At 50.3% G+C, this 14,756-nt stretch overlaps 1 protein-coding gene across 8 annotated transcripts in view; it reads right to left on the reverse strand.

The window, feature by feature from the left end:
* LOC118212180 (probable E3 ubiquitin-protein ligase HERC1) overlaps positions 1–14,756 on the reverse strand; it is a 65,860-nt gene that overhangs the window by 23,545 nt on the left and 27,559 nt on the right. For 3 of the 8 annotated variants that reach the window (XM_035389829.1, XM_035389830.1, XM_035389833.1), the window contains exons 27-43: positions 13,533–13,730; positions 13,192–13,312; positions 12,845–13,085; positions 12,560–12,726; positions 12,155–12,316; positions 11,844–11,941; positions 11,431–11,526; positions 11,173–11,340; positions 10,629–10,868; positions 10,450–10,533; positions 9,944–10,163; positions 8,364–8,664; positions 7,033–7,832; positions 5,478–5,691; positions 3,288–3,460; positions 2,396–2,479; positions 368–575 (exon numbers count right to left, since the gene is read on the reverse strand). In XM_035389829.1, coding sequence (XP_035245720.1) covers positions 368–575; positions 2,396–2,479; positions 3,288–3,460; positions 5,478–5,691; positions 7,033–7,832; positions 8,364–8,664; positions 9,944–10,163; positions 10,450–10,533; positions 10,629–10,868; positions 11,173–11,340; positions 11,431–11,526; positions 11,844–11,941; positions 12,155–12,316; positions 12,560–12,726; positions 12,845–13,085; positions 13,192–13,312; positions 13,533–13,730 — 3,575 coding nt within the window. Of the gene's footprint in view, positions 1–367; positions 576–2,395; positions 2,480–3,287; positions 3,461–3,740; positions 3,782–5,477; positions 5,692–7,032; positions 7,833–8,363; positions 8,665–9,943; positions 10,164–10,449; positions 10,534–10,628; positions 10,869–11,172; positions 11,341–11,430; positions 11,527–11,843; positions 11,942–12,154; positions 12,317–12,559; positions 12,727–12,844; positions 13,086–13,191; positions 13,313–13,532; positions 13,731–14,756 lie in introns of all 8 variants that reach the window. The other 5 variants (XM_035389835.1, XM_035389831.1, XM_035389834.1 and 2 more) reach the window with 5 other exon arrangements.

Consider the following 14,756-nt stretch of genomic DNA (forward strand, 5'->3'; position numbering starts at 1 on the left):
GCACATTTGTGTGCCTGTGTGTGTGCGCATTTGTGTGTCTGTGTGTATGTTTGTGTGCCTGTGTGTGTATGTATGTTTGTGTGTGTGTGTGTGTGTATGTATGTGTCTGTGTGTGTATCTGTGTGTATATGTATGTTTCTGTGCGTGTGCCTGTGTGCGTGTGCGTGTGCGTGTGTGTCTGTGTGTGTGTGTATATGTATGTTTGTGTGCCTGTATGTGTCTGTGTGTGTGTGTATGTTTGTGTGCGTGAGTGTGTGCCTGTGTGCGTGTGTGCGTGTGTGCCTGTGTGCCTGTGTGCCTGTGTGCCTGTGTGCGTGTGTGTGTGTGTGTGCGTGTGCATGCGTGCGCGTCTCTGCAGGGGGCGCACCTCTCGCTGGGCTCGCTGCTCTCCTGCAGGGACAGAGGGGCGGGGGACTCGGGGCACTGCACCGTCTCGGGGCCCTCGGGGGACGGGCTCTCAGCGATGCCCCCGATGGACGGGCCCTCCTCCATCTGCTGCTCGTCCGCCAGCGGGTGCTCCAGCATCCAGCTGGCCAGCACCTCGATGGTGCGGGAGTCCACCTCCCCCGTCACCCCTGAGGGCCACACAGGGTTCCAGGTAAGGCCCAGTGTCCCGTAAATAAAGACCTACAGCTTGTGAGCCTGAGTGAGACTAGACCTGAGAAAGATGGGTTTACCACAGCAGAGTGTGCCCAGAGGAAGTCGGGCACTGCTGAGGAGGTGCAGTGAGAGAGGAGGAACGGGCTCTTATTGACAGCATCACTCATTAAGCTAGGCCAGCCATACACACTGGCAGGCTAGTGGCTGATTCACTGCCCCACTTAAAAGTAACAAGAATTTTCTAATGCGCCTGGGGGAGATTTCAAAGAAAACAATACCACAATCAGGTAAAAATATGGGTTCAAATAAAACCAGACACAAGCTGGATAAATATTTTTGCACCCAAAGTCCAGCATGAGCTTTGCGTAAAACGAATGTCTCTTACAGTTCCCTTACTTACATCGAGGCGCTTTAAACAAACACTAAATTAGGAATTCAAACAAGTAGCATATAAAACAACATATCATGTGAGTATTTCAGTGAAACTCTGATGACACTCTCTCAGAGCACAAGAGGGTACAGCATAAATGAGCACTGGGAAGTGACCATATGGAGGATGTGTGGGGGATGTACTGTACAGGGGAGTTCTACAGTGTTAATGCATGTGCTTGCACTTTATTTACCGTCCCTACACAGGTGAGCAGGACAGTAAAATGTGAGGAATTAAGATCACTTCAGTTACTGCCTTCATGATTTACAATCAATTGGAATCATCAAACGTTGTTCTTAATTTCATTTAGATTCATTTTTTACATACATTTAATTTAGTTTTTTTCACTTCTGACATAGTCTGAACTCAACAGACAGCCATCTGAATGTATTTGACATTGAATTTGAGGATGAATCTTTATGGAATTTATGCATTTATTTATGAAGAGATTTCTGATCTGTCAATCAGTCCTCTTTCAGAGTAGATTAAAATGCCATGCGATTGGTTTGATAATCTTACACAGCACCGTTTGTGAATAGATTACACTTGGTTTAAAAAGGTGTGATCAGATTGATGGTCTTGCTCACTGACCTTGAGCCTGTTGATTTTACTTATTTCGCTTGCATTTGACCAGGAAGGCTGAGGAACAATTATACTTGGAGTCATTTCTCTTCATTTGTCAGTTACTCAGCAGTCAATCTGTGACTACCCCTATTCATATCTATTCAACTACTCATTCAGACACAGTCAAAAGGCAGTTTGGGTAGCGACACATCCCTATAAACATCTGATGATATGAAGCCTATTTCAGTTTGATACTAAGCACTAAGACCATCATTCTCCCCAGAGACAACAGCAGAACCTCCATGACTAAAGAAGCTAGATGGCTGTAACTCCCTATTCAGATATTCAGATGTCTATGCATGGCCATTTAGTAATGTACAGTAAACAATACACATCTCTATAAAACAAAATACAGTGAAATAAAGGCTGAACAAACACAGACACATGAACCAAATCTAGAAAGAGATAGAAAGAAAGCTGACAAGAGTATTCAAACACAGGGAATGTGACTAAACAGGACATTAAAGCTACAGGTGCTGGTGCACTATATGGGGGGGCAAAAACACTACAACACTCATGTATGTGCAAACCCACATGCATTGCTTTTATAGTTATGGGATCTTATATTTACTTTTACTAATTGTTGTTACTTTCCCCTGCTCTGTATAGAAAGTATAAACCATAGAAAAAATTCATGAGAATAATGATGATGAACATATTTGAACTAGGACTTTTATTTTGGCATTTTAGTCAGTGTACCATAAATGACTGTAAAAAATAGGATCCAGTTTTGCAGAATACCTGCTGCCTCCATGGCTTTGTAGATATGTCTCATAGAGAAGCCCATTTCTAGCAACCGTACGGGAACAAACATTTGAGGCCGTTCTGGAATTTTAGGGAAAAAAACAACACTCAATAGAAATAGAATCATACAAAATTGAGATGTGTAAAGGAAATGATTGGTATAATTAGTATAACCTGTACATGCCTAACACAAATAATAGAAAATTAAGTAACAGCTAGAAGGGTACCCTTATCTTATTGAGGGTACACTACTGTTTGACCCTTGACAAAATGCTAAGACATACAAATAAACTAGACTGGCTCGATTCACAGTGGTAAAAGCCTTTTCTCAAAGCTAAAGGATCAGGAGACTTTTAGTAGATCAGATTACTTTACAAAGCCTCTACATAGAGCAGAAAGTGATTTGGAATCATACATAATTGTAAGTAATAAGTAACATAGTACTATGACTTAATATCATATATATAATATAATATTATAATACAATATTCATTACTTATTATTTGTCATAAAAAATAATAGTAATCAAGGGGAATCTATCAAAGGGCATCAGCCTGTACTCTGTAATTGTTTTATTATACTACAGTATATCTATTTAAGGTGCCACAAATGGGTGTGAGTGAAAAAAAACAGGACATCATGCATTTGGCCACACCAAACACATACAGTACACTCAGCAAGCACCCAGGTGCCAAACGGGCAGTACCAACTGCAAGCAGGGCAACCGCTGCCGACAGGAAACAAACACAAGCAGAGAGCCATGTCATTCTGCGCTACAGCGGGACAGCCTCCAGGGGGCGCTGACACAGGAGCCCCACCCTTCCTCTCTATCAACGCGTGTTCATTCGGCTGTAATCTAGCCGCTTCGCTCCGTGGCCCGGTGTCTTACCCACGCGGATCCTGGCCCTGCCACAGGCCTCCAGGAAGGCGGGCTGCGGCTCGGTGAAGGCTTCGCAGCCGGAGGCGGGCCCGGGGGCGGAGCCGGCCACGGCGAAGCCTGGGTGCAACATGGGGTTATTTATCAGGCTGGCCAGCGTGGGGAACCGTGCTAAGACCATCCGCCTAAAAGAAGCCAAGACACACAAAGGGAGGACTGCCATCGAGCACAAAGAGCCATTCCTCCCAGCCAGGAGGCCCGCCACACGCCCCACGCAATAGAGGATTAGGAAAGGAGGGCAGGAGCTTTGTCTGTGGAAGATACTGGGGGGGGGGGGTTACTCTGTGTCTGTGGCTCTGTCTGCTCTTCTTTGGAAAGCGGGGGCATCAGTGGTTAGACAGGCAGGGCTGCAGAACCAAAGACCGAGGGGGGGGGTTAGTGTCAGTGCCCAGGCTATTCACTTACCTGTCCTCTGCTTCTCAGCTGAGCTGCTGACTGACATGGATCTGAGGCAGAAACACCCAGGGAGTCAGTGAAGTCGGCCCCGCCCCCTGATCCTCCCCCTCACCCGCCCCGTAACCCGCCCCCGTAAATCACAATCGACCAGTCAACAATAAGAGTAACACAGTAACTGATACTCACTGATATAAGCTCTTCATTGATATGGGTTATTGTAGGGCATTACTCTACTGTAAATTATCCCCTAATAAAAAACCCTTTACAGGTCATCACACAATGTAACTGATATATAAAATGTTTTTACAATACTATTAAAAACAAATTAGCAGACAAAACTAACAGAATATTGCTATTAATATAAATTAAATTATTTCACCCTTTAAGCAAGATGCAAGGCTTTGCGGGGCTGTTATTAGTTATTAAACAGTTTCTACTTCGCAGAGAATACTGTGCTTGGCGGAGAGGAGTTCTGGGGTTCATTTTCACAGCTGGCTAACAGAAACACAGGCCTCTGCTCACACAGCACAGCACACTTCGCTGACAGAGTGCATTACCAACAGAGTTCTCTAACTACTCAAACCTCACAGGACCTGTAAAATGTCACTTTCCAGAGCCTGAAATATCTGCTGGTCCTGGGGTTTCACGCATCAGCAGTTCACATGTGTTAGAATCAATAAGGCTTTATGACTAAAGCCTATGACCAAAGCCCAATTCACAGATCTGCGAGTAAAGGCCTGTAATGTTATGTTGTTTATATCCTGTCAAATTTCTGCTACCATATTCATTTTTTTATGAAACTGTGCAGTTTTCTCAAAGCCGCAAGGCCTCTCATGGGCATTTAGTACATGGCAAGAAAAATACACCCTGTACAAAATCAACATGTGATTCCATGCATTTCATTTGGTCAGCTGAACATAACACTTAAATTATCAAAACCCAGATATGGGTACATGGATTCAGATGATGTTATTTTCATCAGTAGGTCAACACATGTATCGTATATTATGACTATGTGTTATCCTGGGTATTTGGATAACCCACACATGAAGTACATTAAAAACTGCTTCACTGAAATACACGTTTCTTTGCTGTATCCCACACACACGTGTACAGACACACATATATTATCAACGTGTCTACAAAATGACACATCTTATCCTGCCACATGGTGCTTGATCTTGATATTCTATAATAAAGGCTATTATAGTCTACTCCATTCCATTGTTTTTGAACATTAGTAACCATAATTTTCACTATATTTTTATCATTATTATAACGGTAATGTTAATCTAACTATTTTGGACCACGGTTTCACTGTTCTTGGAAAATGCTGGCTACATTTAAAACCACTTCCACTATTATGAGTGGAGACCCAAGGGGTCAGCGGCCTGCTGTTTAAAGCTGGCTTTTCAGAGTTCACACATTAACCTCCCATAGAGCAGGCTTATAAACACTAGCAGCATGTACATACCAGCAGCCTGGTGGTATCTAACAACCTACAGACCTGATGATCTGCTCCAGCAGACACACAGACGTGCACACGCAGCAGAGATGAAGGAGTCCAGAGACTACATCCCCCACAGGCCTGCTTGACTGCCTGAGATACAAAACCTGTCCCAAATGAAACAGCCCCAAGTGCTTGCAGAGGGTGTGCAGACCATTCATCCACCAGGACCTGAATATGCTGGAGACGGGTGAAGGAGCAGGTGAGCGATAAAGCTGGGCTCAGCGGGAGGTACTCACTGCAGGAGGTTGATGGGCAGGAAGGGGTTGAAGTTCTCCAGGCCGTCGGCCTGCAGCGCGGACAGCAGGGAGGCGGCCAGGTCGTTGCTGGAGGACGAGGCCGAGGCGCTGGCGGACTGGCCGAACGCCGCCGCTCCCTCCGAGCCGTTGCTGTACAGAGACACGGTGCTGGAGGACTTGGACACGGGCTGCGAGGACGACGGCTGTGCCGGGTCTGCGGGGACAGGTCAGAGCGGTCAGCGCCGAGCGCTCGGATAAACAGTCAGCCCCTACAGGGGGCATCAGGGAACATCAGCCCCTACAGGACAGCAGGGGCTGTCAACCCCTACAGGGGGCATCAGGAAACATCAGCCCCTACAGGGGGCATCAGGGAACATCAGCCCCTACAGGGGGCATCAGGGAACATCAGCCCCTACAGGGGGCATCAGGGAACATCAGCCCCTACAGGGGGCATCAGGGGACATCAGCCCCTACAGGACAGCAGGGGCTGTCAACCCCTACAGGAGACAACAGGGAACATCAGCCCCTACAGGGGGCATCAGGGAACATCAGCCCCTACAGGGGGCATCAGGGAACATCAGCCCCTACAGGGGGCATCAGGGGACATCAGCCCCTACAGGAGACATCAGGGGACATCAGCCCCTACAGGGGGCATCAGGGGACATCAGCCCCTACAGGAGACATCAGGGAACATCAACCCCTACAGGGGGCATCAGGAAACATCAGCCCCTACAGGAGGCATCAGGGAACATCAGCCCCTACAGGAGGCATCAGCCCCTACAGGCCACAGGCACATCCTGCCCGACTCTCCTCCACAGGGGAGGGCACTGTAACCCCATACGACCGCATGTAATTAGGGATGGGTATTGATTACATTTTGCTGATATCTGTGCTAAAACAGAACTTTTAAAATGGTACCGGTGCCTAAACGGTGTCTGTACCAAGAACTTCTTCAAAATAAAGAGCAAATGATGCCATTAAAAAATGTTTCTTGTATTGTGAAGGCAAAAAAATTAAACACTTAAATCGTTTCATTTAAAAGTTTCCGCTTTACGCTTATAATGTATCCCACTTCGCTTTTGGTCTTTTGACAAAGTTAAATGTTAGCTAGCATGCTAACAGTACGTGCTGCCACTGGCTGAGTCCACAGAGCGAGTGTGACGTTAGCTAGCATGCTAACAGTACGTGCTGCCACTGACTGAGTCCACAGAGCGAGTGTGACGTTAGCTAGCATGCTAACAGTAGGTGCTGTCACTGGCTGAGTCCACAGAGCGAGTGTGACGTTAGCCAGTGCGGGCGTGTGGCGGGGGCCTGGGCGAGCGACGCTTCCGCTGCCTGTGCTTCTGTTTCGGAGCACCAGACGGCAGGGAAAACAGTGCATGTATCAGTCAGCAGCTCGAGACGTTGCACTATAAAGTTGCAGCGAATGACGCACGGAAGTCGTCTGGTAGGAACTGGTGTCACAGTGGTGCTGGGTTTCAGTACCCAGCCCTAGATTTAACAGCATGTAAAATGGCGGATTCAGAAAAGGATAATGAAGCTGAGAACGCCCCACCTTTCTGGTCTCTGGCTCCGGTGTCTTCCTGCAGCTGGTTGAGGGCGCCTTTAAAGATCATGACCTGCGCCCTCTCCAGGTCGGCCAGCGACGCCCCCTGTCTGATGGGGCAGGGCCGGACGGCCCACTTCACCATGCTGCGCACCACGAACTGCAGGACGGACCGCAGCTCGGAGCCGTCCTCGCCGGCCGTGCCGCCCCTGGCCGAGTCCGCGGGGGCCGCCTTCGGCACCACCAGCATGTCGGTGAACTTCCCGCAGCTCAGGATGACGGCCAGGCTCTTGAGCGCCCCCAGCAGGAGGTAGGACACGCGCACGGCCCGCAGCTCCAGGGAGAAGAGGTCGGGGCGGGAGAGCTGGGGTACAGTGGCCTCCGCAGGGGGGCAGGGAGTGCCCTCCTGTTCAGCGTGCCCCTCTTTATCAGCGCTCAGGGAACCTGTCCTCTTCTTCAGGGGAGGCTGGTCTGAGGCTCCTCCTCCCTGCACCCCTTCCTCCTCCTCCTCCTGCTCCTTCTCCCCCTCCGCTGGCCCCGCCCCGCCCTCTTCGTCCGCCATGATGCGGGCGATGTCCTCGTCGAGCCGGCGCTCCAGCTCGCTCCGCCTGCCGGCCTGCCTGGGGGGCGGGGCCGGGGAGGGGGCGGGGCCGGCGCGCTCCTGCTCCTCCAGCGTCCCGCTCAGAAAGATCAGGTCCAGCAGCACGGCGGGCTTGAGGCCCCGGAGCCGAGCCACGTCCAGCTGGGGCGCGTCGCACGGCTCCAGCGCCGACAGCGGCGTGTCGCTAGGTGACCAAGAATTCAGGAAGCTTTGGTTAGTGCGCAGGAGAAGCGGAACATGCAACACGGGGACGGGAGGTGGAGGATGGGCAGGCGGATGGGAAAAAAAGGGAGAGAGAGGGAGAGAAAAGGAGAGAAAGAAAGGGAAATGAACACATCAGGAGAGTGAAAACAGTGAGGACACACAGAAGGAAATTAACAGATGGAAGAAGAAATGTGCAGTAAGGGAAATTCATACAAAGACAGATTTCTGAGTTCAAATGAATACGTGATTTTTTAAACTAAACAAGCATTCGTACAAACATCTGCAATGTCAGACATAACAGGAGATATAATAGGGAATGCTTTTATTACAACACAGCAATACAAGAACAAAAACGTCACTATAATTCTGAAATAACATCAATCACACTTCACACTTGGTAAAATACACAATAAATACAGAATACAGTTCTGCGTTCGCGTACACAGATTGTCCACAAAAGGCTCAGACAGGCTTGTGTGTGTGAGTGTGTGTGTGTGAGTGTGCGTGCGTGTGTGTGTGTGTGTGTGTGTAGTACCTGACGCTGAGGTCCGCCTCCTCCCACTGGAGCTTGGCCAGGGGGCTGCCCTCCTTCAGCACCCCCAGCAGGGTGGCCCTGCGGCTGCTGGGCTTGTGCAGGCAGAGCCCCCCCGCGCGGAGCCCTCGGTCCACGCCCCCGATCAGGGCCAGCACGGGCCACACCTCCCGGCACAGAGCGCCCAGCTGCGGCTCCGAGAGGGCCGAGGGGCCCGCCGCCACCTCCCCATGCCTCCCCGCGCCTCCTCCGCTCTCCCCCGGCACCTCCTCCTCCAGGCCCCGCTTCGCAAGGGACTCTCCTGCTGGACGAGGAGAGGAGTGAGACTCAGTCAGCACAGGGCATATGGAAGAGAGCATGTGAATGAATATGAGAATATGTATACATGTAAGTGTATGAGTGCTGTGGTGCCAGAAAGGGAATTTGGGTGCTGTCCACCAGGGGGCAGCACCAGCCCTACACACAGGTATGGCCACATGTATGTGATACATCATAACCATGTGTGAGTGTATGTGAATGTATGTGTGTCTGTGAGCGCATATGTGAGTGTATGTTCATGTATAAGTGTGTATGTGTGTGAGAGTATGTTCATGTATAAGTGTGAATGCATGTGTACGTGTGTGAGGGTATGTGAGTGTATAAGTGTGTATGTGTGTGAGAGTATGTTCATGTATAAGTGTGAATGCATGTGTACGTGTGTGAGTGTATATGTTCATGTATAAGTGTGTATGTGTGTGAGAGTATGTTCATGTATAAGTGTGAATGCATGTGTACGTGTGTGAGTGTATGTGAGTGTATAAGTGTGTATGTGTGTGAGAGTATGTTCATGTATAAGTGTGAATGCATGTGTACGTGTGTGAGGGTATGTGAGTGTATAAGTGTGCATGTGTGTGAGAGTATGTTCATGTATAAGTGTGAATGCATGTGTACGTGTGTGAGGGTATGTGAGTGTATAAGTGTGTATGTGTGTGAGACTATGTTCATGTATAAGTGTGAATGCATGTGTACGTGTGTGAGTGTATATGTGAGTGTATAAGTGTGTATGTGTGAGTGTATGTGTGTGTATAAGTGTGTATGTGTGTGAGAGTATGTTCATGTATAAGTGTGAATGCATGTGTACGTGTGTGAGTGTATATGTGAGTGTATAAGTGTGTATGTGTGAGTGTATGTGTGTGTATAAGTGTGTATGTGTTTGAGACTATGTTCATGTATGAGTGTGAATGCATGTGTACGTGTGTGAGTGTATATGTGAGTGTATGTGTGTGTATAAGTGTGTATGTGTGTGAGAGTGTTCATGTATAAGTGTGAATGCATGTGTGCGTGTGTGAGGGTATGTGAGTGTATAAGTGTGTATGTGTTTGAGACTATGTTCATGTATAAGTGTGAATGCATGTGTGCGTGTGTGAGTGTATATGTGAGTGCATGTGAGTGTATAAGTGTGTATGTGTGTGAGAGTATGTTCATGTATAAGTGTGAATGCATGTGTGCGTGTGTGAGGGTATGTTCATGTTTCAGTGTGTATGTGTGTGAGAGTATGTTCATGTATAAGTGTGAATGCATGTGTGCGTGTGTGAGGCTCTGACCCGGCTTGGCCAGCCCTCCCTCACACAGCAGGGGGCCGATGAGCTCCAGCCGGCTCTCGATGTGCTGGTTGATGTGGGGGGTCCAGCCGTCGCACAGGTGGAGGCGTCTCAGGAGCTGCACGCTGGCCTCCAGCAGCACCGTGCCGCGGGGGCTGCACAGGGGCTCCCCGGGCAGGAGGTCACTGGGCATGCCCCGCATCTGCAGGTCACACAGCGCCACCTGGGGGCAGACACACGCAATGCGCTAAAACGCAAGAAACAGAGGGAGAAAGTGTCTCCCATTCCATTCTTCAGTCTCTTTCATCTCTTCTTTTTCATTCTCTTTCTCTCTAAATATCAAACAAAGTCAGAAATATTTACTTTGAAAGCACAGGAAGGGTTATATCAGGCATTGCAATCTCTGGCAGACTCTTCATAATGGTTCTGCATTAACTTCAGCACATAGGGCTTTTACCATCTGCATAATGAGGCAGAACACGGATCTAAGATGGCGCATGAATACTCACTTTCTCTCCAGGGTTACTGCTGTAGAACAGCACACAGGGGTACAGCTCGGCCGCGTCCACGCCTTCAAACGCCAGCTTCGGCTCCTGCCAATCACAGACAACGTGCATGAGACGGCGTGAGCGCGCGCGGCGCGTGTGAAGCCCCGCCCCCCCCCGGGCGACAGGTCCCCAGGGCTGACCTTGTTGTTCTTGGCGAAGGAGACGGTGCGCGCCTCCATGTCCAGGATGCAGGTGACGGTGTCGCCCTGGGTGAAGGAGGGCAGCGCCCGGCCCAGCTCGCCGCCGTGGTACAGGCTCCCGCTGTAGGCCCGGTACAGCCACATGTCCGTGGTGGTGCGGTGGTTGAAGTCGCGCACGGGCCAGCGGGACACGCCCACGCACGTGCCCTCGTTGCCCTTGTTCTCCTTGGTGATGTAGAACTGCGGGAATGACCGCCACATGACACGGAGGAACGATCACAAAATAATGACAAACATTACATCCTGGGAAGTCTGGAGGGGGCAAATCTTCACAGCCTCAGGAGAGGTTCCCATTCATCCATTTTATTTATAGCACATATGAAATGCCATGCACATAACCATGTACCTACAAACAGCATGCATTCATCTTCAGGTCTCAGCACCATTAGATGGGACCCTGAACAGTAGTGTGCTGCTCATACACACAGAACTGTGCAGGAAAGGGCTCTGGTCATACAGACTCGTGTGGGCTTCTGCTCTCTACCTTCCAGATGAAGCAGCCGGACGTGATGGCGGTGGTGGCCAGGCCGTAGCCCTTCCCGCCAGAGCCGTGGGAGAGCACGTTCCCGCTCTCCAGAGAGCAGCAGGTCAGCTTGTACGGGTCGAAGGAGAAATCCCCGATGGGAATGCACTCGTCCTCCCTCCCCAGGTCCTGCGACAGACACACAGAGTTCCGTCCATTCCCACACACGCCGTGTATGCAGCGAGAAGACACCGATAAAAACACACGGTTTGCCAATACCTTCTGTGGGCTTTCCGCCGTTTCCTGACTTCTGCTCGCGTCTGGATGCTCCTCCCACATGTATGCAGACAGGAGGCCGAACAGCTGATCGACGATCTGAGGCGGGAAAGCCGCAAAGCAGAGTTACTTTACCAAGCGGAGAAGAGACCGCCCTCAGGAAATCTGCAGTGCGTTTCCCCGGAGAAGGGAAAGAGCCTGAGGCTGATGTGAGCTGCCATGATGGAATGACACAAGGTCACTGCAGACATCCGGCAGGAGCGGGAGCAAGTGCACAGGCCCATCAACACCCATCACTCAGCCCAGAACCAGCGGATAGGGGAAGACCCGTGTGGGTGGAATGAGTCCCCCAACGAGACGTCGCAAGGTCAAGATTTGATTGGATTTAAATTACAAGCGAACCCTGTGGAACTCACCTGTTTGACTTGTGCTGGGTCCGAACAGGCGGGCAGCAAAGCCTCCAGAATATGAAAAGCCAGCAGTTTGGTTCGCAAGTTCCGGAAAAGTGGGGAGCCTGAAAGGAAACGTGTGCGCATTAAGACCAACGCCTCATAAGCTGGTGTACTGAGAGGCAGCTCATATTCTACCAACAAGCCTACAGTGCTTTCAGTGGGAGAGTCTAACTGTTCCTTTAAATAATACTGGCAAAGAAACGTCCTGTTAAAAACATAGATCTCTTGGCATGACTCCTGACATGAATCACTAGGTACACAAACAGCCGAAGCACCTGGAGTGGCTCTGTGGGACACGATGCTCATGAGGGGGTCGATCCACTTGGCGAAGGCCGAGACCCTCTTGGTTCCGCGGAACGACACAATGCGCCGAAGGAAGACCAGGAAGTCGGCCAGCTGGGACTCCACGACCCGGCTGCTCCGCGGCACCTCCCCCTCTGGAAGGAAGTCAGGAGCGCCACAGGGTCAAAGTTCAACACTGTGCCACCCGCTCAACGCCGGGCAGAAACAATAGAGCCTGTACAGGCCTGATTATTCATTACTCATTATCTTCAACTGCCCAGTCTTTTTTAATGAACACAGTTTCCCTCTTCGGCTGCTGGTGTGTTCGTTTAAGGACAGTGGAACTGAGAGTGGAATGGAGTAACTGTGCATTACAGTGTGTGATTCAGCTTTCTCACTCTCTGGTTTGGACTTCTTGGCTCCTGTGCCGTGGTCTGCGCAGTCAGCCGCGCCGCTCTCCAGCGCCTCCTGCTGGTGGACCAAGTGCAGCAGGCTCTGCAGCTGCTCGCACATCACGTCCATCAAGGCCTGCAGCACATCGAGCGGGAGGGCGTCCTCACAGGAGCTGGTCAAACGAGCGACAGACAATAAGGCTACGAGCCAGACATCCTGAGAGATAAATACCTCTCACTGGACCAGACACAGTCCAGGCGGCTAATGGCCGTAATCCCAGACTCCCTCACCTGGCGGCGATGGCCAGGACCTGCAGCAGCCGCGCGCTGGCCAGCTTCACCGCCCCGCCCAGCTGCATGTGCCCCGACACGGACGCCGCCAGCCAGCGCTGGTTCATCAGCACGCAGGCGTTCTCCGTCAGCGCGGACAGGATCTCCAGAACGCCGCACTTTATGATCACCACCAGGTCCACCGGCTTGTAGCGGAAGTTCAGGGCAAACACCGTGGCCAGAAGCAAATGCTGGTACGACCCTAAAATAAACAGCAAAACACTATAATCACACGTGTTTGTATCATTAGCCCAAATCTAATCTAGTCAGCCATTAGCCCAGTGTTATCAGGAAATCTGCTCACAAACCTGACTGCTCCTTCTCTGCCAGGACCTTCTGTCGCAGCACACGCACCACCTGCTGGTAGAGCTTGTGCGCTGCAGCCTGCAGCTCCCTCTGCGTGCACATTTTTGCCGAATGCGTCCCTGACTGAGGGCACAACACAAGAACGTCACGCTAGCAAAGCGCTACACGTCTCTACACCTGCCTTCACACTGTAAGCAGCAGACCTAGCCAGTGCGCAGCAGCGCTAACGCCCCATAAACGGGCACGTTTTCCCAAACGTTTGGGGGCTGGTGCACCGCACCGCTCCCGCACCGGACACACCGCAGAGCGGCCGGCAGCTTTTGGGCGAATCGGCGGGCCTTACGGTGTAGTGGTGCAGCTTCTCGCTGGCGGAGGACAGGGCGCCGGACGTGGGCATGCCCAGCCCGAAGCAGCCGGACAGGAACTGCAGCTGCACCGACTGCAGGAGGCCAGGGAAGCGCGGGGGCGCCGGCGAGCACCGGCTCTTCTCCTCCATCTCCGACAGGAAGGAGGAGATCTGGCGCAGCGCCTCCAGCCGCACCTGCAGGGGGCGACATCACCTCCTCCTGAGCACAGCTTTTAACAGGCAGCTGGGTTTGTGTCTGTAAAGCATCTCAGGGAAGGACCAGGTTTCCTCTGTACATCATAAGAAGATATGATCAAAGCTCTGCACTCCAAGCACTCATGTCCCACGAATAAAACATTGAAATATGCGCATTTTAATATAGAGTGCAAACTAGTATTTTGGAAAAGCAGTAACAATTTTCTCAACTTCCAACTGCAGAATTGCAATTTTCACAAAAACAAAGATGCTCTGTATCTCCTCTCTAACAGCAATCGTTAGTATGCTTATATACGGACATCTACAGCTGGATGTATGTCAATGCAATATAATACTGGTGAACATAGTTTGTGTCGTTAAACTTCTATCGTGCCATGTTGTAAGGAAAAAAAAAAAAACACCACAGATGGCTTTATATTTGTTTGCTTGTTGACTGAAATAATTACTGTTGTGCCTAAAATGATATATCCCGTAATATATGTATAAAAATAATTAATATATTAATTTAGTACATTCTGTAAATATATTTTGTTATAATAAGTAAAACCAATTTTTGTAACCACTTAGAGCAGAGCATTGCAGGCTTATTTGCCTTCCTGGCCTCTCATGGGGTAAGTGGCTCTTGTGTTCTCTGGATGTCCAACTAATCTCTTACCCTGTGGACGATTTTTAAATAATTAACGACTTCAAGACAAAAAATTTAATTTCAGGCCCGACTGGATAAACATGCTAAATGGCAGCCTATTCATAATGGAAACCACTGCTAATGCCTCAGAGAGAAACCAGGGCTTCCATTTCAAGTGGAAGAGAATCTCATGCGACTCTTAACCCAGGATTTAGACCTGATCCCGGGGGCACACAGCTCTAAAGGGACTCTGCGCTTTAACATGGCTCAGATGCGCCACTCCGGGAGGGGAGAGGGCTGAGACGCGTGGGGGCGGGGCAGATGCGTGTGGGAGCGGGTCAGAGGCGTGTGGGGGCGGGTCAGATGCGTGTGGGAGCGGG

Source organism: Anguilla anguilla, chromosome 14 (assembly GCF_013347855.1).
Source record: "Anguilla anguilla isolate fAngAng1 chromosome 14, fAngAng1.pri, whole genome shotgun sequence".
In the NCBI taxonomy this organism is placed as follows: domain Eukaryota; kingdom Metazoa; phylum Chordata; class Actinopteri; order Anguilliformes; family Anguillidae; genus Anguilla; species Anguilla anguilla.